The sequence below is a fragment of the Colletotrichum graminicola genome (genome assembly GCF_000149035.1).
Source record: "Colletotrichum graminicola M1.001 genomic scaffold supercont1.2, whole genome shotgun sequence".
Taxonomy (NCBI): Eukaryota; Fungi; Ascomycota; class Sordariomycetes; order Glomerellales; family Glomerellaceae; genus Colletotrichum; species Colletotrichum graminicola.
Genome location: NW_007361006.1, coordinates 1,461,849 through 1,489,791, shown reverse-complemented (window position 1 = coordinate 1,489,791; position 27,943 = coordinate 1,461,849). Strand labels below are relative to the sequence as shown.

The 27,943-nt window shown below is 54.0% G+C and overlaps 12 protein-coding genes across 12 annotated transcripts; 7 read left to right on the top strand and 5 right to left on the bottom strand.

The window, feature by feature from the left end:
* Window positions 1-921: 921 nt before the first annotated feature.
* GLRG_00876 (uncharacterized protein) lies at window positions 922-2,386 on the top strand (the record flags this gene model as incomplete). Its single annotated transcript, XM_008091561.1, has 4 exons — window positions 922-1,187; window positions 1,240-1,355; window positions 1,433-2,072; window positions 2,198-2,386. Exons 1-4 carry the CDS (start codon window positions 1,074-1,076, stop codon window positions 2,384-2,386), a joined length of 1,059 nt encoding a protein of 352 aa, XP_008089752.1. The 5' UTR covers window positions 922-1,073.
* A 266-nt stretch (window positions 2,387-2,652) lies between these two features.
* GLRG_00875 (uncharacterized protein) lies at window positions 2,653-3,020 on the bottom strand (the record flags this gene model as incomplete). The annotated part of the gene is made up of 2 exons (XM_008091560.1): window positions 2,653-2,898; window positions 2,988-3,020. 2 exons carry the CDS (start codon window positions 3,018-3,020, stop codon window positions 2,653-2,655), a joined length of 279 nt encoding a protein of 92 aa, XP_008089751.1.
* Window positions 3,021-3,068: 48 nt separating this feature from the next.
* Window positions 3,069-3,628, bottom strand: GLRG_00874 (uncharacterized protein; the record flags this gene model as incomplete). The annotated part of the gene is made up of 2 exons (XM_008091559.1): window positions 3,069-3,235; window positions 3,328-3,628. 2 exons carry the CDS (start codon window positions 3,626-3,628, stop codon window positions 3,069-3,071), a joined length of 468 nt encoding a protein of 155 aa, XP_008089750.1.
* Window positions 3,629-4,415: 787 nt separating this feature from the next.
* GLRG_00873 (NmrA-like family protein) lies at window positions 4,416-5,576 on the top strand (the record flags this gene model as incomplete). Its single annotated transcript, XM_008091558.1, has 4 exons — window positions 4,416-4,457; window positions 4,516-5,046; window positions 5,111-5,452; window positions 5,508-5,576. 4 exons carry the CDS (start codon window positions 4,416-4,418, stop codon window positions 5,574-5,576), a joined length of 984 nt encoding a protein of 327 aa, XP_008089749.1.
* Window positions 5,577-6,256: 680 nt separating this feature from the next.
* Window positions 6,257-7,976, top strand: GLRG_00872 (ENTH domain-containing protein; the record flags this gene model as incomplete). Its single annotated transcript, XM_008091557.1, has 4 exons — window positions 6,257-6,338; window positions 6,407-6,438; window positions 6,491-6,570; window positions 6,629-7,976. The coding sequence occupies 4 exons, from the start codon at window positions 6,257-6,259 to the stop codon at window positions 7,974-7,976; spliced, it is 1,542 nt and encodes a 513-aa protein (XP_008089748.1).
* Window positions 7,977-10,486: 2,510 nt separating this feature from the next.
* GLRG_00871 (uncharacterized protein) lies at window positions 10,487-11,168 on the top strand (the record flags this gene model as incomplete). Its single annotated transcript, XM_008091556.1, has 2 exons — window positions 10,487-10,654; window positions 10,761-11,168. 2 exons carry the CDS (start codon window positions 10,487-10,489, stop codon window positions 11,166-11,168), a joined length of 576 nt encoding a protein of 191 aa, XP_008089747.1.
* A 300-nt stretch (window positions 11,169-11,468) lies between these two features.
* Window positions 11,469-11,693, top strand: GLRG_00870 (uncharacterized protein; the record flags this gene model as incomplete). The annotated part of the gene is made up of 1 exon (XM_008091555.1): window positions 11,469-11,693. One exon carries the CDS (start codon window positions 11,469-11,471, stop codon window positions 11,691-11,693), a length of 225 nt encoding a protein of 74 aa, XP_008089746.1.
* Window positions 11,694-12,124: 431 nt separating this feature from the next.
* GLRG_00869 (uncharacterized protein) lies at window positions 12,125-14,230 on the bottom strand (the record flags this gene model as incomplete). The annotated part of the gene is made up of 1 exon (XM_008091554.1): window positions 12,125-14,230. The coding sequence occupies one exon, from the start codon at window positions 14,228-14,230 to the stop codon at window positions 12,125-12,127; it is 2,106 nt and encodes a 701-aa protein (XP_008089745.1).
* A 3,009-nt stretch (window positions 14,231-17,239) lies between these two features.
* Window positions 17,240-18,791, bottom strand: GLRG_00868 (protein kinase domain-containing protein; the record flags this gene model as incomplete). Its single annotated transcript, XM_008091553.1, has 2 exons — window positions 17,240-18,154; window positions 18,207-18,791. The coding sequence occupies 2 exons, from the start codon at window positions 18,789-18,791 to the stop codon at window positions 17,240-17,242; spliced, it is 1,500 nt and encodes a 499-aa protein (XP_008089744.1).
* A 1,217-nt stretch (window positions 18,792-20,008) lies between these two features.
* GLRG_00867 (protein kinase domain-containing protein) lies at window positions 20,009-21,877 on the top strand (the record flags this gene model as incomplete). The annotated part of the gene is made up of 2 exons (XM_008091552.1): window positions 20,009-20,599; window positions 20,672-21,877. 2 exons carry the CDS (start codon window positions 20,009-20,011, stop codon window positions 21,875-21,877), a joined length of 1,797 nt encoding a protein of 598 aa, XP_008089743.1.
* Window positions 21,878-23,251: 1,374 nt separating this feature from the next.
* GLRG_00866 (uncharacterized protein) lies at window positions 23,252-24,504 on the top strand (the record flags this gene model as incomplete). The annotated part of the gene is made up of 3 exons (XM_008091551.1): window positions 23,252-23,572; window positions 23,652-23,713; window positions 23,781-24,504. 3 exons carry the CDS (start codon window positions 23,252-23,254, stop codon window positions 24,502-24,504), a joined length of 1,107 nt encoding a protein of 368 aa, XP_008089742.1.
* Window positions 24,505-25,369: 865 nt separating this feature from the next.
* GLRG_00865 (NCS1 nucleoside transporter) lies at window positions 25,370-27,230 on the bottom strand (the record flags this gene model as incomplete). Its single annotated transcript, XM_008091550.1, has 4 exons — window positions 25,370-26,278; window positions 26,348-26,644; window positions 26,719-26,948; window positions 27,011-27,230. 4 exons carry the CDS (start codon window positions 27,228-27,230, stop codon window positions 25,370-25,372), a joined length of 1,656 nt encoding a protein of 551 aa, XP_008089741.1.
* Between the last annotated feature and the right edge of the window lie 713 nt (window positions 27,231-27,943).

Sequence of the window (27,943 nt, the reverse complement as noted above, 5' to 3'; positions counted from 1 at the left end):
GTAGGTAGTACCTAGGTACGTAAGCTACTTACTATGTATCTAGGTAGGTACCTAGGTGACGCACCAGGTAAGTCTGAGGTACGTACTGCTCCGGCCAGTCCCGGAAGCTCTCACCTCGTCCTCAAATCGCTTCACATGACTCGGCACCAGCTTTCTCCACTTCCCTTTCCTTTCCTCAAGTTAGACCAATCTTATCGCGCGGCAGACGGTACGTACTCCCTGCTTACACCACCTCGATTCCAACAAGTAGCTCCTATTCAATCGCAACGAGTTGGTGATATGACACACTTCCTTCCCACAATACTTACATACCGCGACGAAGATCCTCATCATCGGCGCCCATCTCGTAGGAAACTTACTCCGTCTAATCCCGGCGTATCGCCAGCAATCTAGATCAGGCTACGAAAGGCATCTCGCATGGAGGAGTTGGACAATGCAAGCGGGGTGGCGGAGATTCCGCTGTTGCTTAAGTCTGCTCAAGAAGCTTTCGAACCAACACCATCTAGCTCAAAAGACCCGAAAGTGACGGTGAGCTCTACGTCCTCTGAGCTGAAATTTGTCACCATCTCCCACCCAGATGACATTCGTCGGCGCAAGGATGTGCGTACCGACATTCGCCGTCATGTCATGAAGAAGATAGGTCAACAACGGCGGCGGCCAAAGGCACAGGCAGAGGGAAGGGTATCATCGGCATCATCATGCGCCTTGATGAACCAGGGAGTTCAACATCATAAGATCCCTCCGAATAACAACACGGACACGAGCACGCCGCTCGGCGCCCCGTGCATGCTGCTACCACTACTATGGGACTTTCCCATGGAGGCGAACGATCGCACCGTAGAGCTTATTCGATTTTGTATGAGAGGAACAATCGTATCGTGCTCGTCTTGTTGGTCATTTGCTTACAAATAATCATCCCAGTGAACGAGCAGCGTTCCGTCTACATACCCTTTCGCGGTATCTGGTTTGACATAGCAAGGATTGATAAAGGTGCATTCCACGTAACGCTAGGGAATGCTGCCGACCTTTTCCTTCGGGTGCGGGGAGGATCAGATCCTGATAGGAACCCGGAGATGCTGCAGTACTACTCCCTCTCCGTGGCCCATTTGAGAGAACGTCTCAACAGTGCCGTTGACAGCATCAGTGATGGGATGGTAGCCCACATTCTGTCCCATCTCTGCTTCTGTGTATGATCATTCATCCAAACATGTTGGAGTTATTGCTGACTATTCGGTTCAGATGAGACGCCAAGACTGGACAGCATGGAAAGCCCACATGGGTGGCTTAGCAGCTATTTCAAGGCTGCGAGACGGTCTTGCTCATCTGGGCCGCGGAGTACATACCTGGATTCTTTTGTGAGTCTCTATGTCTCTGTATCATCCATCCAATCAATTGGAAACAAAAAACGTGTGCGAAGCTCATCACATAACAGATCAGACCTGGGTGGAAGCATAGTGTATGATACAGTTCCCTGGCTACCCTTGCCTTCCTATTTTCCTCCATGCAAGACGTCTCTCAAGAACCTTCCGATACGACTGCAAGAGCTTTTGTCACTATTGGATCCGAACTCAATCACCGTGACACAGACAATTGAAGCCTTAGAAAGACTCCACTTTGTCGCGAACGAGGTGAACACCAAAGGTCATTCACCCTTCTTCTGGCGCCAAGACGAAGATGCCATAAGCGTTCTCGGACCGTGTATTCATTTCCTGCTGTCCATGCCTCGCCTTCCGGAGAATCTGGGTGCAACTCTCAGGTTGGATGAGATCGTCATGGAGATGGTGAGACTGATCAGCCTCTGCCTCGTGTCAAGTCTCAAGGCCATGTTTTCGTTCAATGCGCCCGAGAAAGCTCAGCTGGAGAGTAAGCTTTCCAGATTCACCGTCTCATACACAAGATATCTCGGTGGTCCCTATCGCGACCTTAAAGTCTGGACGCTTGTCACAGCGTCTTTGATGCAGAACGGCGGGAGTCGAGATGTGTACCTGGACGAGATTCGGCGAGATATGGTTGGCACAGGCGAAACAGATGCCACTTCTTGCGTTCAAATCGCAAAGGATTTCATCTGGTTTGTAGTTTTGGGGAAAGCGGGTGCGGATAACTTAATACGGGACCTTGCATTATGCAGCGATGGACCGGCCGGATGAAAAGAGTCTACGTTGTGACGAATGAATGACTACGCTTCAAGTCATCTTAGTTCAACCTAGAATATATGACCATGTTGGTAATGGTAATTGAGAAAGCGCCTGGACCACCAGCCAGGAAGAAGAAGGAAAAGGGGAGTGAAAACTACACCCTGGCTGCCACTAATTCTACCCGAGTATACGAATTGATAAACGTTACAATTCGCAGATCTAACCTGCAACAAACGTTCTCTAGCAGCTGAGCATTGATACGGATAAATCGAACAAATAGTAATGTGTGCAGAAGCATTGACAATGGAAGCAAATATACGGTAACGACTGTGTGTATTCTGCTGCTATGATTAGGAAAGTGATGATAATAATGATGCCCCTTCCTGTAGCAGCTGCTATGCCCTTCTTATACGGGTGGTCTTCTTCCATCTTGCCTGGTATCTAGCTGCTAGCCAATCCACCCCCCTCCAGCATGCCCATGACTTCAATGCTAGGTTTGCGCCAGTGGCTTGACATTTCATCCACCATTGATGCCGCCACTGGCGGATATGAATTGCCCGGTGATCCAACGGCTCTTCTCGCTTGCCAGAAGAAGCACAGCGTCGGCAACATCCTCTACCATTGTCACTCGCTCTTCGGCTCTGGTCCTCGAAAGGAGGAAATCTTTCATCGGTTCAACCTCGGGAACGGGTGGCAGCGTATCTGTCAAGGTTGGGCCGGGCGCGACTGTGTTCACCGTGATATTCTTGCCATCACGGCCGACCTGGATATAGTTAGAAAATGAGACTCATCAACCTTTGTAATTCTGAGGCTGGAGCGCTTTGCAATGGAAACCAGAGAAGGCAATCTCACCTCTTGAGCCAGCGTCCAGGTGAGCTGATCCATAGCCGCCTTGACAGCTCCATAGATTGCCATCTGGTGGAATCCCATCTTTCAAGCAACGCTGCCAATGTTTATTATGCGGCCATTTTGAGACATATGGGTGTAGGCCGCCTGGAGGAGTAGCACTGGGCCGACGACAGCGACCTGAAATGTTTTCATCATGTCTTCGGGAGAGGTTTGTAGCGCCCCTCCCGGTACCATGTATGAAGCATTGTTGACTTGTTTACGTTAGCACCCCAATTTTACTTGCAGAAGGCATACCTGAGACTGAGTGTAATTCATAGTTGGAACTTGGAGCTATTGCACTTACCAATAATGTCGATGTGGTCAACTCCGAAGCTACACAGTGTCTCTTCCACGATCTTTCTGCTACCTTCGGTGGTAGAAACGTCGGCCCTGATAGAGGTGGCCACACCCTTACCGACGGCTGCCTCAATATTAGAGACGACTTGTGCGGCACGGGTAGCAGAGGACTCGGAGATGTAATTGATGTACACGCGGGCACCTGCTCTGGCAAGCGCTAGGGCGATGGCCGCGCCGATACCGTTTTCCCGGCCGGAACCGGTAATGATGGCCACTTTGTTGGATAGGGAGAGACTGTCGGTCGACATTGCAAATGATGTGTAGAGATGGACGGGAAGGTGAGCTGGTATAGAACGGATTGGTTGTTGCTTTTCGATGGCCAGATGGACTTTGGACAGACAACGAGTTCGCACGTTTATATATTCCACGGCCATGTGAAGAATCGTACTCAGACTCATCCCCTGCCTGATTGCTGATTCATATAACAAATTGGAGCTTTGCGCAAGCTATGATATGTCCTCCATTCAACCAAGGGCTTATACTGCATCACAACCCACCCAGTGTTACGAAGTACACGCTGTAGACCAAGACCTGCGGATTAGCACCTGGACCCTAAGCCGAATCGGGGCATTGGTCCCCCCTGCAACCATCTTTGTAAGACCGGCAGATCGGGCGCCTGGACCCTAAGCCAGATCGGGGCATTGGTGCCCCTTGCAACCTGAAGCTTACGTGCTGATTTAAGCAAGTGTTGATGCATTCACGATGTTCCAGTGCAGGTGATTCGAGTGGAATCTCTAGAATGGTTTCGTTTTTTACACATGCATTTCTGGCCTGTAAGCAACAGGACAGACGCAAGGATGGGTATTAGTAATTAGTCACGACGTCCGGTGGCTAGTGACGTTTCGCAGATGGTTCGGCAGTTTGAGGTACAAGAGAAAGGAGGGAATATAAATGGTCCTCAAGAAGACTGCTCTTCCGTATTATCTTGATCTCGACGCAGACACACAATTCTATCGTCTTTGCTTATAACATTATTAAACGTTGAAGCCCTTCTTACATCCCTTCTCGTACATATCAAATCCAACACCACCCAGAATGTCGAAGCTTATCACAATTCTAGGTATCACTGGCGTACAGGTGCGTTGCTCTTCGCCCTTAAACTTGGACTAGCGTAATGATTTGCTGAAATGTGTAGGGTGGCTCTGTCGCGGACGCATACCTCCAAACTCCAAGATGGAGGATCCGTGGTATTACACGGAATCCAGGGTCCGAAGCTGCACGGGCGTGGGCCTCAAAGGGCGTCGAAGTCGTCCAGGCAGATCTCGACGATGTGGAGTCACTCAAGCGTGCCTTTGTCGGAGCAGACGTGATCTTTGGCGTCACCGACTTTTGGACCATCATCAAAGATCCTGCCAGCAGCGCCAAAAAACGACCCGGTCAAGAACTCGTTGAATATTGCTACGAGGTTGAGCTACAGCAGGGAAAGAACATAGCCGATGCTGCTGCCACTGTACCGGGCCTCCATCGCTACGTGTTCAGCTCAATGGCAAATGCGGCCAAGGAGAGCAGGGGCAAGTACAGCAAGCTGTACCATATGGACTCCAAGGCGGAGGCCGCCGAGTATGCGCAAACACTCCCCGCTCTTCGGAACAAGTCTTCCCAGGTCCAAGCCCCCGTCTATTTCAATCTTCTCTGGCAATGGGGCCTTCCAACGACACCCAAGAAGGTATGAACGCGCAGATGCGCTCGCATTCTGGTACTGGCTTTACAACGACTGACATCCGGCGTAGCAAGCTGATGGAACTTGGCGTTTGAGCGGAATCGGCCCTGGTGACAAAGGCATTCCACTCGGCCACGTCCGAAAGGACCTCGGGCCTTGCGTCAAGGCCGTCGCGGAGGCCGAGCCTAATGTGAACCTTTTCGCGATCGGCGAGTACGTATCGTGGACAGAATGTCTCAGGATCTTTTGCGAAACTCAGGGACTCAAGTATGGCGGGTATGACGAGCTCTCATTCGACCAGCTCTGTGACCTGCTGCCCGGTGGCATCGGTCATGAGTTTGGCTTGAACATGCTGTTCGCTTTCGAGTTCGGCTACGCGGGAACTGACCCTGCACTGATCACACCCGACAAGGTAGGTTACACTGCAGAAACTCGGCTGCGTGCACCGTTACTGATAAAACCACTAGCTTGGCGTTCGAATGACTTCATTTCTTGATTATTGCAAGGAGACAGACTTTTCTGCGATCCTTTCGTAGGAGCAAGAGACAGTAGGAGTTGGGTGGGGGGGGGAATGGGCATTGAATACTTCTGTCGCGATGTCGGGCATGGCCGTAGCTGTCGGCGATAGTAGAGTTACCTCCGATGATCCTCCTCCGTTCTCGGTATTCACCACGCGATGGTTATCCTGCCTTTCAATCAGGCAATAGTTACTTTTCTTTACGCATAATCGAACCAGTACCCCTATTATTCGTCACCCTAGATCAACAACCCTGTGATACTAACAGGCTTTGTGTGGATGATGGTTCTGACCAGTTATCTGTTTGTGTATATACATAGTACCACTCGGCTTAGTCATAGGCATTAACCTTGTCTCTCTCGAACCCACTCTATGCTTGCCGCTCACGTGACTCGGCATCATCTTTCTCCACATCCCCCTTCGTCAGATTGGGCCAATCTTATCGCGTGGCAGAGGGTACGTAGCTCCCTGCCGTCGTCCCGTCCGAAACCGATCGACCTGACTGAGCCTGAGCCTGAAGGTTCCAGGGTGGCCAGGTTGTCAGGTCGCCCGAGTTGCGCATCCATTCCATCGTTCTCCGAAACGTCGACAGAGAATCGCAGGGGAATCGACTTTTGCTATCCTCACCTACGCCTTTGGGCTTTCCGACTGCCCGTCCATCTAATTGATTTCCCAACCTTGTTTGCCGAATCCTCCAAGATGGATTGGAATAACCTCAAGGACACGGTCGCTAGTATGACCCTGTACGACGTCAAGGCCGGCGTTAGGAAGGTCCAGAATGGTAAATCCCCAGTTGTCTGTTCAATTCGAGATGCCCATGATCGCGTGCTGACCGCGTAAACCCCCCAGCCGTCATGAACTACACAGAAATGGAGGCCAAGGTTGGTACCGTCCATATCGCGCTTGTTGTCGTCGTCTGTTAACAGCTTCCAGGTCCGCGAGGCGACCAACAACGAACCTTGGGGCGCGTCTTCGTCACTGATGCAGGAGATTGCCAGCGGCACCTTCAACTAGTACCTATCCCCCAATCCATACAAGACAGCCTCTTCCGCAACGCTGACGAGCTCCCAGCGCTACGCTCAACGAAATCATGCCCATGATCTACCGCAGATTCACAGAAAAGTCCGCCGAGGAGTGGCGGCAAATCTACAAGGCCCTCCAGCTCCTCGAGTTCCTCATCAAGCACGGCTCCGAACGTGTCATCGACGATGCCCGCGGCCACATCACACTGCTGAAGATGCTGCGTCAATTCCATTACATCGACCAGAACGGCAAGGACCAGGGAATCAACGTCCGCAACCGCGCCAAGGAACTGTCCGAACTCTTGAGTGATGTCGAGCGGATCCGGACGGAGCGCAAGAAGGCACGAGCGACCAAGAACAAGTACATCGGTGTCGAGGGTGGTGGTGGTGGTGGCTTCTCCAGCGGCAGCAGCAGCCGCTACGGCGGCTTTGGAAGCGAGTCCGGTGGCTACGGGGGCTACTCTGGCGGTGTCTACGGCGACGGCGGCGGTTTCGGTGGGCAGGAGGCCAACGACTACGGCAGAACGCAGGCACACAACGACAAGTTTGAGGAATATGACGAGTTCGACGACGAACGCCCGGCTGCCAGCTCCTCGGCGTCTCGTTCCAAGAGACCCGAGCGAGCGGCGGCGGCCCCCAAGGCCGAGCCGCCCAAGAAGAAGGAGCCCGAGGTGGACCTCTTCTCCTTCGACGACCCCGCGCCCTCCTCGATGCCCGCCCCTGTTGTCGCCCCGACTCCCTCCACCGGCGCCGGCATCGTGTCTCTGTCAGCCCCGTCTGCCAGCAACGACGATGACGAGTTCGATGACTTCCAGTCCGCCGCCCCAGCTCCGGCCCCCGCAGCCGCCACCCCGCTCTCTCCTCCCGTCATGACCGCCAACTCTGCCACAACCTTTGCCGCTCCCCAGCCCGTGTCGGCACCTCAGCAGGCCAACATTGGCAACATGGTCAGCATGTCCTCCATGTCTCCCGCCCCGAGCGCCAACTACTCGGCGTTCAGCACTACCGCTGTTGCCTCTCCCGCAACACAGGCCAAGCCCACTGCTTACCAGCCTTCGGGACCCAACTACTTCAGCTCCGTCCCGGCTGCAGCACCCCAGGCAGCTCGTGGCTCTCTCGCAGCCACCCCTGGCGCGGCTGTACCAAAGGCAGCCTCTGCGGCCGCGAAGCCCAGCGCTGCTGGCGGCGACGCTTTCGGCGCGCTGTGGTCGCAGGCCAGCTCCGGCGTGAAGAAGACGAGCACGCCCACCACTGGACCTGCCTTGGGCCAGCTCGCCAAGGAGAAGAGCAGCGCTGGTATCTGGGGTGCTCCTGCTCCCGCGGCCTCGGCACCAAAGCCCGCCGGCGGCTCATCCTCGACCGGCGGAAACCATGGTTTGGACGATTTGCTCGGCTAAACAGAGTACGCGACAACAGGACGCAGAGACGACGACCGGGGGAGAGACAATGAAGCTCGCCATCGCAACGCCGTTGACCCGACAGTCAAAACAACGATGCGGCGACCAGGCAAAAAAGGTTGGGAGAACAAACAAGGGTGATTTGTGTGCTGATAGGCTGCTATTCAAGGCGCACCGGCGGGCAAAAGAAGAGTGCAACGCATGAAACCATATACTGAAATTTGAAGCGAACCACATTTCTCAAGTCTTGTGTGATGTATCTGCTCACGTTGTGAAATGTGACATGATTTTCTTCTTCTTTCTTTCAATGGGCCGACTACTCGACGCACCTGGGCTCCACGTGTGGCCGGGGCTCGTCGAATGTGCCCCATGTCTTGCCCTGGCATTCGGAACGTAACATAACACAATTGCAGGACTTCACAGCCCTGTGCGGCCGCTGGCGCGACCTCATGTACCCGCAACCTGAAGCAAGCCCGTCGTTGTGGTGAAGGGTTCGGTCGAAGCAAAGTCCAGACCGTCACGCACTCTTTCGCGGACGGTGGGTGGGTGGCATGCATGATCCCAACCGGCGCCAGGGCGATCGACAAACAAGGGCGCGGCCACGCGCGGACCAACCACCGCTGTTCCGCGGCTACGGAAGGTTCAAGAAGCTGAAGCTGCAGTTCGCGGTCCTGGGCTGGCGTTGGTTAGAAGCAACCAACGGGAGGCCCAGGGACGGGGGATCAAGGGATGGGGTGCTGCCCTCAACATACGCAGAGACGCGCATTGAAGCCAAGATATGCGGCCCAGGTCGGCAGCCGCCAGACCAGGTTTCAGGGCCGGTGCCTTGCATGGGGACATCCGGGCTAGCTCGTATGAACAGGCGCCTCAGCCTCCGCCGCCCGTCGCCGTCGTCCCACACCGGCCGCGTCTGCTGGGCCTCTCCTTTCCGGCTTGTCCCAAGACACTGGCCAGGCAAAGACAGAACAGGCCCGGGAGGAGAGAGGTCCACCAAGCCCAGGCTCTCAAGCTCAAGCAACCGGGTGAGGACAGGCTCCGGGTTGAAGCAGACCCAATCAGATCCCGGCCAGCCCCAGGCGAGAACAACCGCGCCGCCGTCCAATCCCGAGCAAGAAGAGAGAGGCCCCCTCGATCAGACATGTCATCGGGCGCGCCTATCGAGCTCCACTTCGCTTTCGTTATGCAGTGGACTTCGTACACGGTATACTTGGTCCGTCCCAAGGGAGCCTCCAATCTCCTGGATCTGTGCACTAGCTTCGTAACGATTCGCAGCCGCGTGTGTCGCTTGTCCGACCTCTCCGGGGTCCTCCCCGCCCTTTTTTTCTTTGCTTTTAGTGTCTTCTAAGCGCCGCACGGCTAATTACACACGCAACCCCGGCCGGGGGCTGCGATTGGCCCGCCCCAGCGGCTGCTCACACCTAGCCGAACGGCTTCGGTCCGGGATCTTGTGCCGCCTTCCAGGGATCATTGGACGAACCACTTGGGTCAACAACCAGTCTCATCTTGACCCGGCCTTTTTTTTTTTTTTTTTTCCACGAATGGTACCCGGATTGGTGTGTCGCAGACGCAGGAACGGCCATGTATCTTTCGTAAACTAGATTGGGTGTTGTCTACGGCCGCATCCATCCATCCATCCATTCCCTCACAGAGGCCGGGAAAGGGCCCCCCCTCCAAGAAGCGCGTGTGGGTTTTCCGCTTGATTTAGCAACACAACAATACAATGCAGAGAAACCTGATCGATGAGGTTACCTTGCCTTTCCTGGTGAACCAGCAAAGGGGAAAACAAAACACGAGGTCGGTTGTATCATTCGTTCGATTGCCTCGAGTGATCTTGAAGGGGGGGGGGGGCTGAGATGTATAAAGCAAAGTCATCTTATCCGCCCCCTCCCCCGACTACTCTTCTGTTCTTCATCCAACACAGAACCACAAGAACAATCCAGAGACATCTGCCGTCTTTTCCTTTTTTCCCTCTCTCTTTGTTTTTTTCCTTTTTTCCTTATTTCCTAGGTCAACTTTCCTTGGTCAATCAAGTTTTAAGGGTCTTTCAATCTCTCTCTCTCTCTCTCTCATACACACTCTCACCATCTTCCCCCCCCCCCTCCCCCCCCCCTCTCGTCTTCGGCCCTCGGTTTCTCCTTTTCTTAGGTCACGACGAACGGATAACGGAACGACTCGAAAACGAAACAAACACGCTCTTACACGATCTCTTCTTTTATCGATTCTCTCAACCACTGAATCCTCTTTTTCTTACAAAAACAAAAAAACCCCAACTCCTCTTCCCTTTTCCTCGTCAAATCTTATAAAAAGCCTCCCATATATATCCAGGTCGCTTCACCCAAAAGCGGCTCCGACCCCCATCGTCCAAAATTCCCTCCTCAACCCCCCCCTGCATCCCCTTCCCGCCCCGGCGATTCCCCGTCCGCACGGCCCTCCGCCTCGACGCCCCGCGCCCGAAGCTCACCCTCGTCACCCCGGCCTCCCTCGCCCGCGACTCCCGCCGCGCCCGCACCATGGGTTCCTCCCCCCGCCTCGGCGCCCTCGGGCACACCTTCACCGCCATGCGCGCCATGCAGTTCCTCTCCCTCGTCTCCATCATCGGCATGGTCGCCAACTTCATCTCCGAGATCAACGGCGCAGACGCCGTCTCGCCCCCCGTCCTCGTCGGCACTCTTGTCATTGTAAGCCAGCCAGCCGTCTTTGTGATTTCTTTTCATTCAGATGGAGACGCACCACCTATGTATAATTATGGACTCGTCAGGACTAACAACCCCGCCCTTTTCCTAGTCATGCATCGCCACACTCTACATCTCCATCACCTACATCCTCTACTACGACAACATGCTCCCCCTCCTCCTCGCTGCTGCCGCCGACTCGGCCCTCCTCATCGCCGTCATTGTTGTCGCCTGCCTCCTCGGCAAGCCCCTCTCGTACCTTAATTGTGCCGCCCTGCCACCAAAGTCCGGCAGCACCGCCAGCTTCATGGCCTCCGTCACGGCCAACATCAAGGCGGGCTCCGTCCTCAACTACTTTGTCTGGGTCGGCGCCGATCAGCCCACCTGCTACGCCATCAAGGCCGTCTGGGGCCTGTCCATCGCCCTCTGCGTGCTCTTGGCCTTCAGCGCCATCACCGCCGTCTGTCTTTGGCGCCGCCTGAAGCTCGCCCCTGCCGCCCCCAAGGACATTGAGGGATGAGGGTGCGCTCGTGATGGGGGGGCTGCGGTAGTGGTCGGCGGTGCCTGGTACGGTTCTTCTTCTTCTTTCCCGCCTCCCCCGACGAGGGAGGTCCGGACCGGTTACTACGGCAGCAAGAAGAGCCTGGGCACCGCCACGGTGCTGGCCGGGGAGAAGCGGTGGGGCAGCGGCGATTCGGGTTCCGACTCGGACGATGCTGCCGCCGCCGTCCCACGGCCGTGGTTCCCGCCTCCTCCCATCACGTCGCGAGTGCCGCACAAGCGCGTGCGCATTGTCGAGCGGCAGCAGCCCGTTCACCCGATGCCGGTGCTGCCCGAGCTGGTCGTCTCGCCGGTGCCTCCCGCGTCTCCCGCCGAACGCCAGGCGACGCCGATGACGCCGACTTCACCTCTTGGAAGCCTCCTTGCGCGGGGCAGGTCGAAGCGCAAGACGATTATGGAATTCATCGACGGGTGGTGGGACCTGGGCCTGCTGGAGCAGCAGAAGCAGACCAAGCTCGCCAAGGCTGCCTCCCAGAGGAAGTGATCCACCCGTGTGTGTCTTGGGATTTGTTTTTTAACGTCTGCTCTGCTGGTAATAGAGAAAGGTGTCGAGACCAGAGCGGTGCAAATCGGGGGTAATGTCTACTGGATAGATTTGCTTTTTGACAACAGGCTTGGGATTTGTAGCGAAAACGCGCGGTGACAGACTGCGACTGCTTCTTTGTTTGGGCGTTACTTTTTGGTAGTCTGGGCCACTGATAATAAAAGAAAAATAACCGCGAGTCTTTCGGTTGCTGCCTCTCTCTTTTTTCCTGCATGTTGAATGAACCGTGTCAAAACGAAGAGCGTCTCGATCGCCGGCATCGCGCAGCCTAAGCGATCGCTGATGAGAATACCATGGGAGAAGGACTCTTGCGTGACTCCCTTGCTGGCCAATGTGGGATTTTGAAATTCAGCCATGCCTCAATCACACTCTCAGGTCAGAAGCACGGGATGGCCAAGGATCTTGAAGCAGGCGGCGAGGTCCCAGCTCTCATCGATGGTATCCCGGCGGGCCCATACATTCTCCATGACGCCGAGGGCGCCCGTGAGGGACCCAAAGACCTCGAGCGGGCCCATCCGGGCGGCCATGTCGCGGAACATATTCTCTTGTCGGGGGTCGGCGAGGCAGCCGATAACGCAGAAGGGCCAGACGACGGTGCGCAGGCAGACGGGGCTGCGCAGCGTGTTGAGCAGGTCGAGCGTCGCCTGCACGCTCGTCACGGTCTCCGGGCACGAGGGCTGCCAGCCGGAGACGACGGTGGAGAGGTACGTCAGCGCGGCGTAGGCCCAGATCTTCGTGTGGGCGTGGGCGGCGTCGACCGCGTCCTGAGTCTGCGAGTACTGGTACAGCGTCAGCGGGTCAGGGGGCAGGCGCATGGTGTCGGCGTGGGTCGGGTGCGGCGGCGGTCGGCCCGTGCAGGCGTTGCTGCAGGCGGCGACGAGGTCGTCAGAGCCCATGAGCTGCGGGCACTGGTTGTCGATGCAGGAGATGCCCTCGCGGAGGGCGAGCTCGAGACAAGCGGCGCGGGAGACGAGGTGGGTCATGGAGAGTGAGCCGGCGCGGCGGGCGTCCTTCTTCCAGGCGTCGAGGGCGGCGATCTCGCCGATGATCTGGAGGACCCAGCTCTGGCAGCCAAAGTACTCCTCGAGGCGAAGGCGAGGCTCGAGCTCGAGGCAGTCATCCTTGCGGGGGGAGAGCAGGTGGTAGTGGTAGGCTTGCAGGGTGGGGGGCCGCTCGAGGGCGGTGGCGGATATGATGTCAAAGTAGAGCAGGGAGGCAGTGAAGAAGCGCAGGGCTGCCTGGTCGGAGCTCCAGGCCGTATGGGAGCCGGGCGGGAAGCGGACGCCGGAGAAGAGGGGTATGGCCATGTGGTCCATGGTGGCGTCCCAGTGGTCGGGCTGGGGGAGGATCTGCTGGAAGACGACGGTGGCGGCGTCGAGGTGCATCTGCCAGTGGTCGTTGGAGGCGATGGTGACGTCGAAGATGAGAAGCTGGACGATGCTCTCGAGCACGCGGCAGCCCCGGCGCAGCTGGTTGTCGACGCCGCCCTCGTTGATGCTGGCCATGTCAGCGCGGAGCTCGCGGAGGGCGAGGTCGAGCTGGTGTTGCAGGCTGGCGACGGACTTCATGCGGCAGGGGGCGTGCTCGACCTGGGCGCCGGTAAGGACGACGCCGAAGAAGTGGGAGGCGAGACCGAGAGCGGTGTGGTAGAGGGCCTTGTTGTGGTTGAGGACATTGAGGAGCCAGCTGCGGCCGCCCTCGAGCAGGGCAGGCTTGTAGAAGGGAAAGAGGAAGGGGAAGACATAGTCGAGGTAGATCATGATGAAGGTAAGGTTGGAGTCGTCGGAGAAGGGCGGGGCGTTGGAGTGGTCGGCGGAGATGGGCACGGCGGGGTGGGAGGCCGGCAGAGTCGCGGGTGCGGGAGCGGGTGCGGGAGCGGCGGCTGGAGGGCTGGAATGATTGGAGTGGCTGGGCCATTCGGGACTGAGCTGTCGCATCTGGTTGGGTGAGGCGGCGGGGGCGAGGTCGTGGAGAGAGGACTTGACGGAGCCCATGTGGAAGGCCGGGCTAGAGGTGTCGCCGGGTGTGTCGTTGACGGTAGAGGGGCTGTTGGAGTCATTGGCCTTGGAGGAGCCGCCGTCGAGGCTCAGCGGGGGCACGGGTGGGATGACATGATCGGGGTCGTCAGAGGCGGGAGTGTGGTTTGGGTCGACGTCGAGGCTCTGGAGGTACTTGCGCTCGCGGCGGTTATTGGCCTGGATCTTGACCTGTTTCTTGAGGCTGTCGGCCATTTCCTTCTGGCGCTCGCCGCCGTCCATCCAGTCGGGCTTGACGTCGCTGTAGTAGCAGGTGATTTCGAGCTGGGCGCAGCCGTCGCAAACGGGACGGGCCTCGTCGCACTTCTTACGGCGCAGGCGACAGGTCCAGCAGCCCTCGGAGCTCCGAATCTTGGCCGACGAGGACATGGTGTGTTTGAAGCGCGACCGCAGGCCTGAAAGGGACGACATGTGCGAAAGGTCCTTGTTGCGCGAGAACATGGCGAATTACTTTGGGTGTCGCACGCAGCGTCGATATGGGGTGGGCGGGAGAAATCATCCAGGAGGGTCGTAGAGGGGGTGGGCTAAGTATCGCAGTAGCTAACGGTGGCGGCGTTCGCTGGAGGATGACAAACCAGAGTCGAGGTTGAGAGTGAGAGCCGTCGTCGTCGTCGTCAATAAGAGAGGGAGAGGGATGGAGAGAAAGTGGACGGAGGAACGGAGGTGGACGGCGTGGCTAATTACGGCGTTACTCTTCTTCCAAAAAAAGGCCTGTCGAGCCTTGCCGTGCCTTTCCTTTCCCGCCTTACGTTGCCTCGCCTCGTCTCGGGGATGCCTATCCGTATTTGGGTGAACTTGTGGTGCTATTAAGTAGGCAGGTGGGGTAGGTAGGTACTGCTATATGTATGTAAACACTACGTAGTATATCCGTACCTCGGTAGATATAGGTAGAGTGACTGGGGGCACCTACCTTATAGGCAGATACAGATAGATAGGAAGGAACTTCAACGCTCGGATTTGTAATCCACTTTTGAAAGCGGCTCCGGCACAAGTTCGCGTCCATCAGCCTTGTAGGTGAGAAACAGGAACATGGCAGGAAGGAGAGGCCGACGAAAGGCCCACGCGGCGCTGTACCTACATTTTTCTAGAATGGGACAGGGATACCGGTAATACGGGATCCACCTTTCCACTCTATTTTATTTTCTTGGACGATCAGATCAGTTGATGAACCTGTCTGTCGCTGGTCATTTCCATATTCTCACCCTCACCTCAGCCCCCCTTTTGTCTTGTCTGTTTTCTTACCCAGCATTACGCTCTTGTATCCGTACTCGTACCATGCTTGCAGGCCGAGAGTAGGTGAATGGTAACATATACATTAGTGTGATGATTAGCGCTATGTCCTTGTTCAGGTACGCTACATAGTAGCCACCGAGAGTACGTTCCCCACCCTCATTACTGGGACGATGTGCGATGTACCTTGTAGCATGCTTTGATTATGTCAGCTGATGGGGGGCGAAGGGGGGGGGAAGGAAGCATATGGAACTTCAAGCTTGCCATGCAGTGTACGGAGTACACTACGTGACTACGTACTTACACGTGACCGGGGACGTTATCCGTCACCCGCGATCATTCATCCATGGTAATATGATGATATACGCTGTGAAACAATCGCGGGAAGCTTGAGCATCACTCACAGGGGAAGGGAGGGGGGGCGCTGTTCGCGCATCTCGCTCATTCCATGTATCTCATCACCCCTTTTTGGCCGGCCCCGGACCGTACTACTACTACTTTACATCGTAGTAGGATCGACATGAGAAAAGCCACTCGTGTTTCCGATGTGTGCCTTTCTGGCCTTTCAATCTACACAAAACTCATGGACCGAGTCTCCCTTGACCGCCTTTGCCTCAGTCCGCACCTTAACACATGAATTAACTACAGCTGTCCGACGGCCGTCTGACAGCGAAGCAGGACATGACACTCGGCACGTCTAGCTTAGCTGTCCGCGCCTATTGTCCACCGTCCCCTCTCCTGGTTTCAGCCCTAGCACCGGATGCCCGCACCCACCTGTCTGTAAGGCCACGAACGATCTTGCTTGGCACCAACTACTGTCGTCGCCTGCTATTTCACTCACGACCCCGTTATTATCGTCGTATCGAGCTGCCCAACACGGAGACCATGCCTCTAATCAAGCCCTGCCCATATCGCATTAGCTTCGTCGCCCCCAGGCCACCATGTTGAAACCCGCGATTACCGACAGTCTACAGTCGACACTCGACGGCATAACTTTAACTTGCAGATAACGTTTCAACGCCAGCCACGTCGTTTTCAAGCCTGACTCGAGCCGCCAAGCTGCTCAAAACCCCAGTGCCAGCTTCAGAATCCAGGGTGTCCCAGTATCGAGTCATGAAATGCCAGGCACCGCAAAGGCTCGTTGGCTCGGGGGAGGGGAGGGGGGTCGTTTCCAATTCTTGTTACTCCGGGTAACCAAGCCGGCCAAGAAAATGAAATCACCTCCTTGAAGTCCGCAAGGCAATCCCCATGTCGTCAACGATGCTCAGCATGCCATCCTCGGTGATTGCGCGTGAGGCTATAGCCTAGCGAGAACTCCACAACACTGGTGCTGATGCCAATGATGTTGTCGCTACTTACTGGCGCCTACCCACCACTCCGTTGTCGCTTGCGTTTATATGTTGACCATCTCATACCGGATGACTGAGCTCGACTGTTGATAACATCAGGAAGAATAACTACAATGATCCAGCTCAGTTACTTAAAGCAGGCCTATGGCTTCGTGCTCTTTTTAACGTCTCTGCTGGCGACGACTTTCCCCTTCGGCTTGCTATTTTACTAGAAAACAGCACTTATGCTACACTACTTAGACCAGTGTGACTCGAGGTGTAAAGCTCTTGACAACCTTAGTAGCCGAGTTTAACAGAGTCAGGGTGTGGCTGGCACGTCAGCGCCCCCGTAACGAAGCTCTTAGTACTACCTACACCACAAAGGCTATTTACACTATAGGTAGTTTGATATAAAGTCTAGTTTAATGGTTATCATACCTGTCGTGAAGCTGGGACAGCTTCGTGTGGCTAGTACCAGTGGTAAACGCCACAGATGTGGTATACCGACCAATAGGCCCACATTGGGAAGACTATTTCTACCCGATTTCCTTCCTGTACTTGGACTTAGAAGAATCAACTACTTCTCTACGAAATGATCAGACGCTTCGGTTTATCACAATACCTTATCCAGCATCTTATAATGTGTGGGATTTAGATGTGGTTTAGGCTAGAGGTGCTGCGTACTAGACTATATGAATCATGGTATTTCTATACCAGGTGAACTGGGCTATATAAGGGACCAGAGCAATTATATTCAACAGATTACCTATAATATACTCCAAAAAGTACGAGAAAAAAGTGGAGTAAGGCATAATATATGTTACACGTCAGGAAGCCATTACCACCGGAGAAACAATGAACACCCCACACCCACCCTGGTGTTACATAGTCATCAACCGCTACCAAAAAGATATTTCGCGTCAGTCACGGCTCTAGACACTATTTTTTCAAGGCGTTCAGAGAGCTCCTTGGAGCTGAAACGAGCTTCAACGTCGACTTTGAGCAGATGCCTCTCGACGGTATCCAGCAAGTCGCCCAGCGCCGTGCCTGTTGCGCTCCTCGGAAGACGTCTGAGCTTGGCCAGGGTCTGGAACACCTCGGGATGTACCTTGGCAGACGCTCCAATGCCCTTGTAGAAGCGGGCCCATGGCTTATTTTCCCCTTGCCTCGCCCTCTTGGACGTCCTAGCGTTGTTGAAGGATTCTACGGCATCCCAGCTATCCGCGAACCAGAGGGTGAACTCGAGGAAGATGCAGCCCATGGACCAGATGTCGTACTTGCGGGACCTCGCCTGACGCAACGACTCTTCGGGGGCCTCATAGGACGGCGTCGTAGATCTCGTCGTCGTGGCCTTCCCCAGCCTCTGGAAAGTTGTCTCGGTGTGGATCCGGGATATCCCAAAGTCGGCAATCTTGAGGGTGCCGTCGCCCCCGTCAGTCAAGAAATGAAGTATGTTGCCGGGCTTCAAGTCGCCGTGCCGGCAGTTTTTGTCGTCCCCGAGGAACTCGTGAAGAACTTGAAGCCCTCTGGCGAGCCCGAACATCTGCTCCAAGCACCAGAGAGCCAAACGTCTGTTCCGTGGCCTGGACTTCTTAGTATCCCAGAAGTTCTCCAGGTCTCCGCCCTTGGCGAAAGGAAAGATGATGTAGCTCCTGCCCTCTTGCGAGAAAGTCTCAAGATACTGCGTGATGTGCTTGTTATCTCCGAGACCCCGTATCGCTGCGAGGTTGTTTCGCTCGATCTCGAAATCTTTCTTGTTTCTGGGTAAAAACTCCTTTAAGACGATTTCGTGGCTATGAGACCCCGTCTGGTCAAGTTAGCATGTGACGGGCTCGGATGCGCAAGGGAGAGCAACTCACCATAGAGAACCGTTGATGGGCGGGATGAATCTGGGCATGAAATACGACGCTATTGGAACCACCCTTGTGGGACTCTTCCATCTTCTGAAAGGGCATCGGGCGCCGCTGATGAAAAGTCCGGTGTTCCCCAGAAGAGCCAAACACAGGAGCAAGCACCCGCCATTGGCTTTCAAGGAATTGGTCTACAGTTTGACTGGACCATTTCGGCGGCAATGAGAACCTTTTGCCACTGTCTGGTTCGGACCTAAAACCGTGCCCATCCTTGAACAGCGGGAGGTCTCTGTCGGTCAAGCCACTGTTGAGAAGTTTGTCCGTATCCAAACACTGGTCCAAGAGCACAAGAACCACGAAAAGCTTGCGCGCATTGGAACCCACCACCCTCTCGGCCAAACGCCTCCTTGAGCCGCCCTTCCCCCAGGCCTGATGCTTTGGATGCCTGCAGAACTCCCTGTAAATACCTTCGGTGGTGACCAGCTCCTTCAACACATCAATCGGGACATACTGTCGTTTTCCCTGGAGGTTATCGTCACCATACTTCGCACTGATAGCTTTGTACAGGCTTAAGGTACCTGGTTTCGCACCCATGTCGGCAGGTTCCGGGAGCCTTTTCAGATGGCGTGTTGCAAGATGTAACGGATATACCATAGCCTGAGAATTGTTAGCATGTTGTGGTAGTTAGTAAGCAACAAATGGGCTGGAAAGCTACTACCAAAGACTTGTATGTTTAGCGCCTTCAGAGTTGTGGCCAGCTACACCATATAGGCTCTTGTAAGAGGCGGCTGCTTGAATGGGGATGTTTAGGAAACCAAAGACGCATGTGGGCGATACCGGACTCAGGAAGAGTCCCGAGGATTTTAAAGACAGGGCGTGGGTTAATGACTACCCTGTCGTAGACAAACTGGTTCGCGGCAACGGGGGCGCAATTTCACAGCAAAGGCAGCTCATGAGCCGCAGTCTAGCTCGCGGCGCCGGTCAAGGTCTCGACACCACGCAGTTTTTCGACGCCTGTATGAAAAGGACGCAACCCTCTCATTTCCTCGAACCAGGATTGGTAGGATGAAGCCAAGGGTATGGCTCTCGATAAGAGCTTGCATGTGTATGGGGAGACCAGGTGACTTCGCCTGCGTGTCATCCTGCAGATTTTGGGGAGCCTGAGCACGCGAGAACTGCGGCGGGGTAGTTTGAGGGGATCGGCTATGCCAATATGTCTCATCGTGGCTGTGATTGCGACTGGCATGCATGGAGTTAAGACGTGCCGCCACGGTAAGCGATTAAGTATCAGGCGACCAATGGCAGATATAGATACGTGCTTGCAAGTATAAGAGCTCTACCATATTGGTCAATGGATAATTCCCACCAACGCTTTTCGAAGTGGTTGCATAAAAGGCAACCTGCGGAATGGTTGCCTTCTTCCAGGCATCAAGAGGGGAGACTGAAGCGACGCCCTCAGACGTGATTGATATTGGTGAGTGCTAGAGATTTGATCGAGCGCCACAAGCATGGTACCTTGGCAGAAGCCATGCGAGTCGTCATGCTGCAGTCTTCACCCAAAGACAGAGGAACACGTCGACGAAACAACCTCCCCCGAGTCCGCCTCTGAAGATAGCCCGCCTCGGAAGGTGACCCTTCGTCGGGCACAAACGGAAGGGGGCCATCCGACATCGATCCGTCCAAGTCACATAAATCTGGGTAGTCAACCGAGAAGGCATACCTTTCCAGCTAACGTTGCAGAGCTTAGTCGACGAACGACATCGTCTTTCCGACAATCCACGAACGGCTTCTTCAATCAGATAGCACCAAGAATGACGGCGATTAGATCGCTCAAGCAGCGTATTTCCAGAGAGGCGATAGACGTGGAGTACGGAAGCACCAACAAAACAGAAAAATGGATCTCGTGGGCAAGCATCAGGAGCATAATCACGGAAACGGCTGGTGATGTAGTCGGCGAACTGACAACGGACAAACGCCTCGCCAAGAGTTTGAAGACGTTTGCCCTCTCAAAAGCACGGCGACTTCTTGCTCTTCTGGTCTACACAAAATGCGAGGAATGGTTCGAGCTGTTCTACCGCAACGACTTCGGCGACGAAATGTTTCCTATCGAAATCGTCGGCAAGGGCAGCCAGCGCGCCGTGGAGTCGACGAAAACGGGGAAGAGGGCTGATTTCCTCGAGGAGCAACTTGGGGATTGTGAGATCGAATCGATATGCGATATGTGGCAGTGGATGTTCTTCGTCCCAGTCTTCAGTCCCAACGACAAAACTGCGAGCGTCTTTCATTGGCGGTGCCGGCTGCCTTTTATAAAAGAGTACAATACTTACGATTCAAACTTCAGCTCCGTCACACATCTTGTCATGCATCGCGATCACCTGAAGTTCGAACATGATGATCAGATTGTAAGTAAAGTTCTGGTCGCCCGACGTCGAAAGTGCTTTTGCCTAAGATGCTAAAAATGTATCAACCACTAGGGTGCTGTTTTAGACAGTAATGGAAATCCTCATGTGGCCGTTAAGAAGCTTCTAGCCCGGGGCACCCCTGAAAAGTTTCAGAAAGTTGTCGAAAACGAGGCATCGGTTCTAGGCCGTTTCCAGGACCACAACCACCCGCACTTCATCAGAGCGATTGCAAGATACACTCAGGAGAACCACCATTACTTCATCTTCCCCTGGGCCAAAGGAGGAAACCTCCGAGAGTTCTGGAAGAATCAACCCAGCCTGAGCAGTGCATCGCCCAACTTTAGCTCCCACGACTGGGATGTTTACATCAGGTGGTTCTTTGACCAGTTAGTTGGCCTTGCCGATGCCATCGAAAAGCTACACTATCCAGCCAACCAGTATGGTGTATCATGCCGCCACGGAGACCTGAAACCGGAGAACATCCTCTGCTTCGGCTTGCTCAATTCGGGCCCCGGGAAAATCCCCAAGGGCGCTAAGCTTGTTATAGCCGATGCCGGACATGCGAAAGTCCACGAAAAGGTTACGGAGCTTCGACATGACACTACGAATACGCCAACTGGCACAAATACCTACAAACCGCCAGAAGTTGTGTACCTATCCAAGGACGCTAGATCAAGACGATACGATATTTGGTCTCTTGGCTGTTTATACCTTGAGTTTCTCATTTGGATCCTGTATGACAATGAAGGGCTCCGAAAGTTCCGTCGCGACATTGGAGTTAATGAGCCCTTGTTCAGAGAACACCCAGAAATGGCGGTAAAGGACATGGTTCGAAAGTGGATCCAATACATCAAAGAAGACCCTCGATGTTCATCGGCCGGGCCGACAGCACTCAGACGTTTTGTGGAACTCATTGAAAGCAGGCTCCTAGTCGTCAAAATCATAATACGCCACGACTCAAAATCGGAATTTGAGGCAACAGATTATTCAAAGGAACATGCTGAATCGTCTTACGCAGAAGGCAGTGTTCCCTGGCCTTTGGTGACACGTCCAACATTCGAGATTGATGCCAACGAGACGGAGCGGGCCGATGCGAGAGAAATGCTCAAGGAGATGCGCAAGATACGCGAAGCAGCAAACGGCGCTTCCCTCCCGTGGATCAATTGGGACGGTATAGCAAAACCAAGGTCACCTTGGCCCACGGCCAGCCTCGACACTCGCAGCCGAGCGGGTTCTCTCAGGGGAAGTGACAGCCTGATGCCGCAAGCAAGGGTATAGCGCTTTGCCAAGTCAAACCATCTGTCAATGCATCAAATGATAATTTTGGCAAGTAGGGGAAAAACGAGGTCAGTATTTGAGAACTGTTCACAGATTCGAATCGTCTTTGCCGAGCCGCTAACATCTGCCAATCTCAAGAATGTAAGTTCAACGCCTCGCGGATCTGTCCCCCTCCATTTCATGTCCAGGGTGCAACAACTAACTGTTGCAGTATGTGCGCCTTGCCTTTCGAACGCTAGGGGGTGACATAAACTGACCGTGATATCACTGTGATAGATGGTATAGCCTCGTCAAGTCTAAAAGTCGTAAACAAGCTTGCTAATGGGTCGGGTGCTAGTTTGTAAGTTCTTTCTTGCCAATCTTCCTTGCGTGCTGGATATTTTCTGACCATAATGCCTTGATTGCAGACCGTGAGTTCAACAAACCCTCCGTGCCCAAGGATTATCCCATCGCTTCATTCTGCAACTTATTGAACCGGAAACTGCGATCTGACTTATGAGAAGCCGGTCAGCTCGTTCCAAGAACAGACGGCTGGGTAGCCAGCCGATACATATTTCTTCATTACTGACCATAACAATGCAATTTCTAGCTGGACAACAATTGGGAATATACCACAGACGAACGATGTGCTTGTCTGATCGTACCGAGTAGTAAAGAGATCAACGACACAAGTGCCGACTCTTCGTTATGTGAGAGATGTTGCGCGTTGGGAATATGGTCAGAAAGCTGCGAGTTCACCGACTCACTCGAAAACTTGGACACGAGACGACATACTTGCGACTTGTGTCAGCTACTCTATCTATCTCTATTGAGAAGGGCAGCTCGAAGCAAAGAGGTTGTCAAGTTTCTCAGGTCTGGTTCATCTCTGACATTTGGAGAAAAACACTGGAACCCAATCTTTTCCCTTTGCACTACCGAAGGTGAGCGCTTAATATAGTCTCTGGAGGACTTGGGCGGTTAGGTGGCAACATCTGGTGGCCAACTCATATACCTTGATCCGCATTTTCGTCCCATTTGGCTGATTGGTGGAACCCACCAGACTCTGATTCTTTGAGATTAAACAACATCCAGCTTGGTTTCCCCTCCCAATTGGATCCAGGAAGCAAGACACATGCCGATATTCTATTGGAATGGATCAAGACATGCGACGATAGCCACCTGTCACCACCAGATGATGAGCCTTTCATACCGAATCGGCTCCTAGCGGTTGGGAACGAACAAAGCAGCCGAGTTCAACTGATATGCAGCCGTCAATACGAAGTTCCGAAGACCGAAAAGTATGTAGCTCTGTCGCATCGCTGGGGTTCTCCAGACAAAAAAGAGCCACCTGATGTCAAATTCGTATCCACAACCAAAGAAAACATCAGCAAGATCATGAATGAGGGAGTGGACGATGCGGACTTACCCAAGACGTTCAGAGATGCCATAACCGTTACTAGAAAGCTCAAGGTTCACTACCTGTGGATCGATTCTCTGTGCATCATGCAGAAGTCAGGCCAGGGAGAGGACGAAGAAGCAAAGGCAGACTGGCAACGGGAGGCGAAACTAATGGAAAAGGTCTTCAGCTCGGCGTACCTCGTCCTCGGAATCGAACACGATGTCAACCTCCTCACCTCCGTCCGGCCCATCCCCCTTACCAGCGGCTTCCGCGGACTCGGCATCGTCTCCCCAGCGCCTGCCGCCGTCTCTCACCTTGTCGCCTTCCCCTTCAGACTCCTCCTCCTCCTCCTCCTCCTCCCGCGCACTTTCGCGCCGGACGATACACTTCACACAGAACCAAGCATACTGGGAATGCGGCGAGGGCATTCGCTGCGAGACTTTTACCAAGACTGAAAAGTAAGTGAGGTCTCGACAACCATTCACATATCAGTTCGCCACGCACGTTCCCTGACCCGAGTTGCAGCCGAAAAGCGTCTTTTCTGGGCGACTCAAACTTTCCTTATTCGGTGAAATCCCATAAGCAGGGCCGGCAACTCCAGCATTACCAAGGCCTTTACGAGCGCTACTCAACACTGGGTCTATCGTATGATACCGATAGACCGATGGCTATCGCTGGTCTTGAGAAAAGGCTGATGAGTGCCCTCGAGTCTGCCGGCGGGTTCGGCGTCCTCCAGGCCAATTTCCATCGGGACTTGTTGTGGCAGCGGCGAAACTCCGAGAGCACCCTGAAGAGGATTGACTTTGGAACGGCAAATCACGTCAGGATTCCATCGTGGTCCTGGATGGCCTACAGCGGAGAGATCCGATACATGAACGTTCCGTTCGACGATATCCTGCGCGCGGACGACATCCAGTCACCTTTCAAAACGCTTCCGCCAGGGGTGTCGTACGCCGATTCCGACCGGCGGGGCCGAGCCGAGCTCCGGGCTCCTGTACACACCATTGCAGTGCAGAAACCGGATTGGCTCATCTTGGACGAGCCGGAACGGCCGCTGCCCAGGCCTCTTAGCTGCATCATCGTGGGTAAGAGCAAGCACCACAAGAGCGAACAGCCGACATGCTACGTGCTGGTTGTGTCTCTCGCCGGCAAAGAGGGGAACGAAGACTTCTTTGAGAGGGTTGGCGTCGCGTACCTTAAAGCAGATGAAATTGTGTGTCAGGAGGCTATGGTTGTCAGTATCCGGTAACCAACATTTTGCAGCCTGGAGCGAGACTGGCAGCTACTCCATAAGTTTATTTCAATTTCACTATATGCGCGATCGAATTGTATGAGCCCTGCTTTTCTTGAATTTCTCATCTCACGGAGTGATGTACAAACCAAAGTGATTACTGGTAAGCACTTTCAACTGGGTGTTTGTGATGGCTTACGTTACGTTGCCCTTAGCTGGGCTTCTTCGGATGACCAACACCATAAACCTAACAAAACACTCCTAAGAGTGAAGTTGGTATTACAAGGGTATTGTCCTAGGTTGAAGAGGTGGCGATCGGTTGGGTTATTGTAGTTATTTTTCATGATTTCTGAGTTTCTCGTGTATCTTAACGTGCTGATTGGCTGCGTTGTTCTTGTCTTTGTTGTCTTGAGTCGAAGTCCCTTGTTGCCGGAGAGGGCTTGGAAAATGAATCTCGTGATAGCTGGTTTTAGTGTGAGCGGAAGAATAAGGTATCTTACACTGTGGAGGGAAGCAGGAGACGGCAGCAAGTTTGAAAAACGGAAGTTTCAACAGCGGATGTAATATGTGGAAACAGATGGATGAAAAAGAAGGACGAAAGAACGGATGATATATGTGACGAAAGCTCGGTCAAAAGTAAAAGTGAAGAAGTATTCAAATCAGTTAGCTGTAGACGTATAGATCAAAGTGTTTCACTTGTGTATTTAGATTACTTCAACGTCCTGGTTACTAAGGCAATTTGTAAGAATTAGTATTTTGTGTCGTCACACCTAGAGAACCTGTAAAGACGCAACTGTGACGAAAGGGACACAGTGGGTGCCCATTAGTGCCTAGTTCTACATTGTTATTTAACTTCCGAGCTTATGAACGAACTAAGGAGTACTCAGTTGGTACTTTGAGGGTTCTTTTCGACAACAGCAGAACACTCTTGGCCTTTTGCGCCTTCCGCTCCCCGACTCTCCACATCAGAGTCTACCCCTATGAGAGTAGGCTCAAACCCTGTGACGACAGAAGGAATGAGGGTCTCCTTATGGGGAAAGAAATAGTTCAATGTGTAGTATACGAAAATGGAAAGAAAGAAGCCATATAACCAGTTGAAGCTGAAGAGGTTCTTCAGACCACTGGCCAAGTTGACAGACGGAGCTACCTTTGCCACGAGACCCGGCAGCAAAGGGATGATGACGACGAAAGTCGCAGTTGCTGCGCGCCAATTGGTGCCATATTTGCCGTAACGGTAGATCCCCTGCGGATCGAAGAGTGCAGGCACGTCGTACCTTCGTCGCTTTACCAGCCAGTAGTCCGTAAACAAGATACCGGCCATGGGCGCCATGAAGATGGAGTAGGCCGACATGAAGTTCATGAATGCGCGGCCTGACGCCACGATGATCCAGGGGCACAATGCCCAGCCCCCGAGGAAGGCGACCAACACGGTGCCTCGGCGGTTGTTGAACCACTTGGGCGCGAGCGTCGTGATGTCATTGGCGAAGGATACGGCGTTCGCACTGATGTTGACGCTGATCTGCGCGAGGAGCCAGATGGCGGCGCAGATGAAGGCCGCGGCGCGGCCGCCGGGGGTGTTCTGCCACGTGGCCACGATCTCGAGCGGCGTCCAGTAGGGGACGCCCCAGATTTCCTGCGCGGCCGCAGCTGATATGACACCAAACAGAGCCAGGATTGTCTTGAAGAATGGAATGACCGGCAACTGCCAATACTGAGCGCGGCTGTCCTTGCTAAAGCGAGAAAAGCCGGAAATGTTCACGGCGAGGGTGCTGTATCCTCCGGTCACGCTGGTCTGAAGGGCATTAGAGTCTGCTGGTATCTCTTGATACAAAGGGAATGACGCCGGGTCGGGACCGCATACCAGGCTAGAAAGCCAAAGCCAAGCTCGTTCGGAACCATGAACCTGGGATGGCGCATGAAAGAAATCTTGGCTGCCGGCTTGGACGGCAACCCATATAACCGTTCCTATTGCTACAGGCAGAGTAGCAACTGTCTTTACCCAGAACACATATTGCAGTTTGTGCGTGGGAACCAGTAGCAGCGGAAATTGAATGAGCCAATATAGGAAATACGAGATCATCCCGGTCGTCGTCAAGCCTGCCGAAGCTGGCAAGTGATTCGGAACGTTTCGGAAACTGGGCCAAATAGAAGTAATCATCTAGAAATGCCGGATCAGTATCGCCGTAGGTTCAGTCTCATAAGCCACGGACACGGCAGGAACAAAAGACTTACAGCTGTAACGCATGTCGCGCCGTTTGCGGACTGCACCCCGAACCAAAACATGGCCAGGACGCCTCTGGAGACCACGGCAAAATAACTAAACCAGTAGCCGAAGCTGGCTCGCGAGGCAATAGGAAAAGCAATGTGGAGATTCGAACCGATCGCCCCGTTGAGAACTGTAGGGATGGCGTTGCAAAAGCTGGCCAGCAGGACGATGAGGATTGCATCTGTTGGAGTCAAGCCTAGGCGCAACGCTTGTTAGAGTTGAGCTCAAATAGGTGAGATTGCTGTAATAGGTACCGACCTGCTGCCACAATTGCCGAGCCCGTGGACCAGGTGCTGATCGTGACGAGATCAGAAAACCAATATGTGATGAAGGCACCCTTTCCCCATGTCCGTCTTTCAAGTGGTACCGGGTCCATGTCGGAATTCGTCCATACGCCAGGCGGTGCGATGCTGCTGGGTTGCTTGGGCAGCTGCCAACTCCGTGGCTGCGTGAGTCTGAGCATGGTTTTCCCTTTCATGGAGCGAGCTCGTGCTCGCAGACTGGTTTGATCGACCATTCCAAAGATCCGCTCCCAGAACGAGTTCAAGGTAAATGAGCTAGTCAAGACGGAGATGATGAGTTGCGATTCGGACGTGACAGTGCGAAATCACCAACAGGCGGGGTGAGTTTCTGAAAGCTAAAGCTTACACGGACACAAGGTCTACCACAATATAGATAGATTGCCTTCACCATGACTATCTGACCCATGCCTTCTTGAGTGTTCTGGGCGCATTGGCCCACGAGGAGGCGGATTTCCAACAGCCTGGTCTTATCTTGTCAGCGATGCATGCGGCAGTTGTGGAGTTTTGGGGTTTTGCATTAGTCCGGCTAACGGTATCGAAAGGAATCAAGAGATAAGGCACGTTCCCCGCATCAGCGCCGGATCTACTCCGTACACGTCGAGTGATCCCATGCTCGGCCGGGACTCTATCGTAGTACAAGGGGTCCTTGCTGGTGTAATTCGACCAAGCAAATCAGCGGCATGTATTACGCAGCGACGAGCTCCTAGTTAAATGTAATCAGCCCATTGGTGCTTATCGTGACACACGCTGTATCACTCCCTTTCCGACTGTCGGTTCTTGCACTTCGGACCAGTGCTATTCGCCTCTGCAAGATAAGCTGGCTAGACTGGTGACACCTTCTGATAGGGCTCCAAATCCCCCTTTTACTTATCTCCCAAGAACTAGGGTG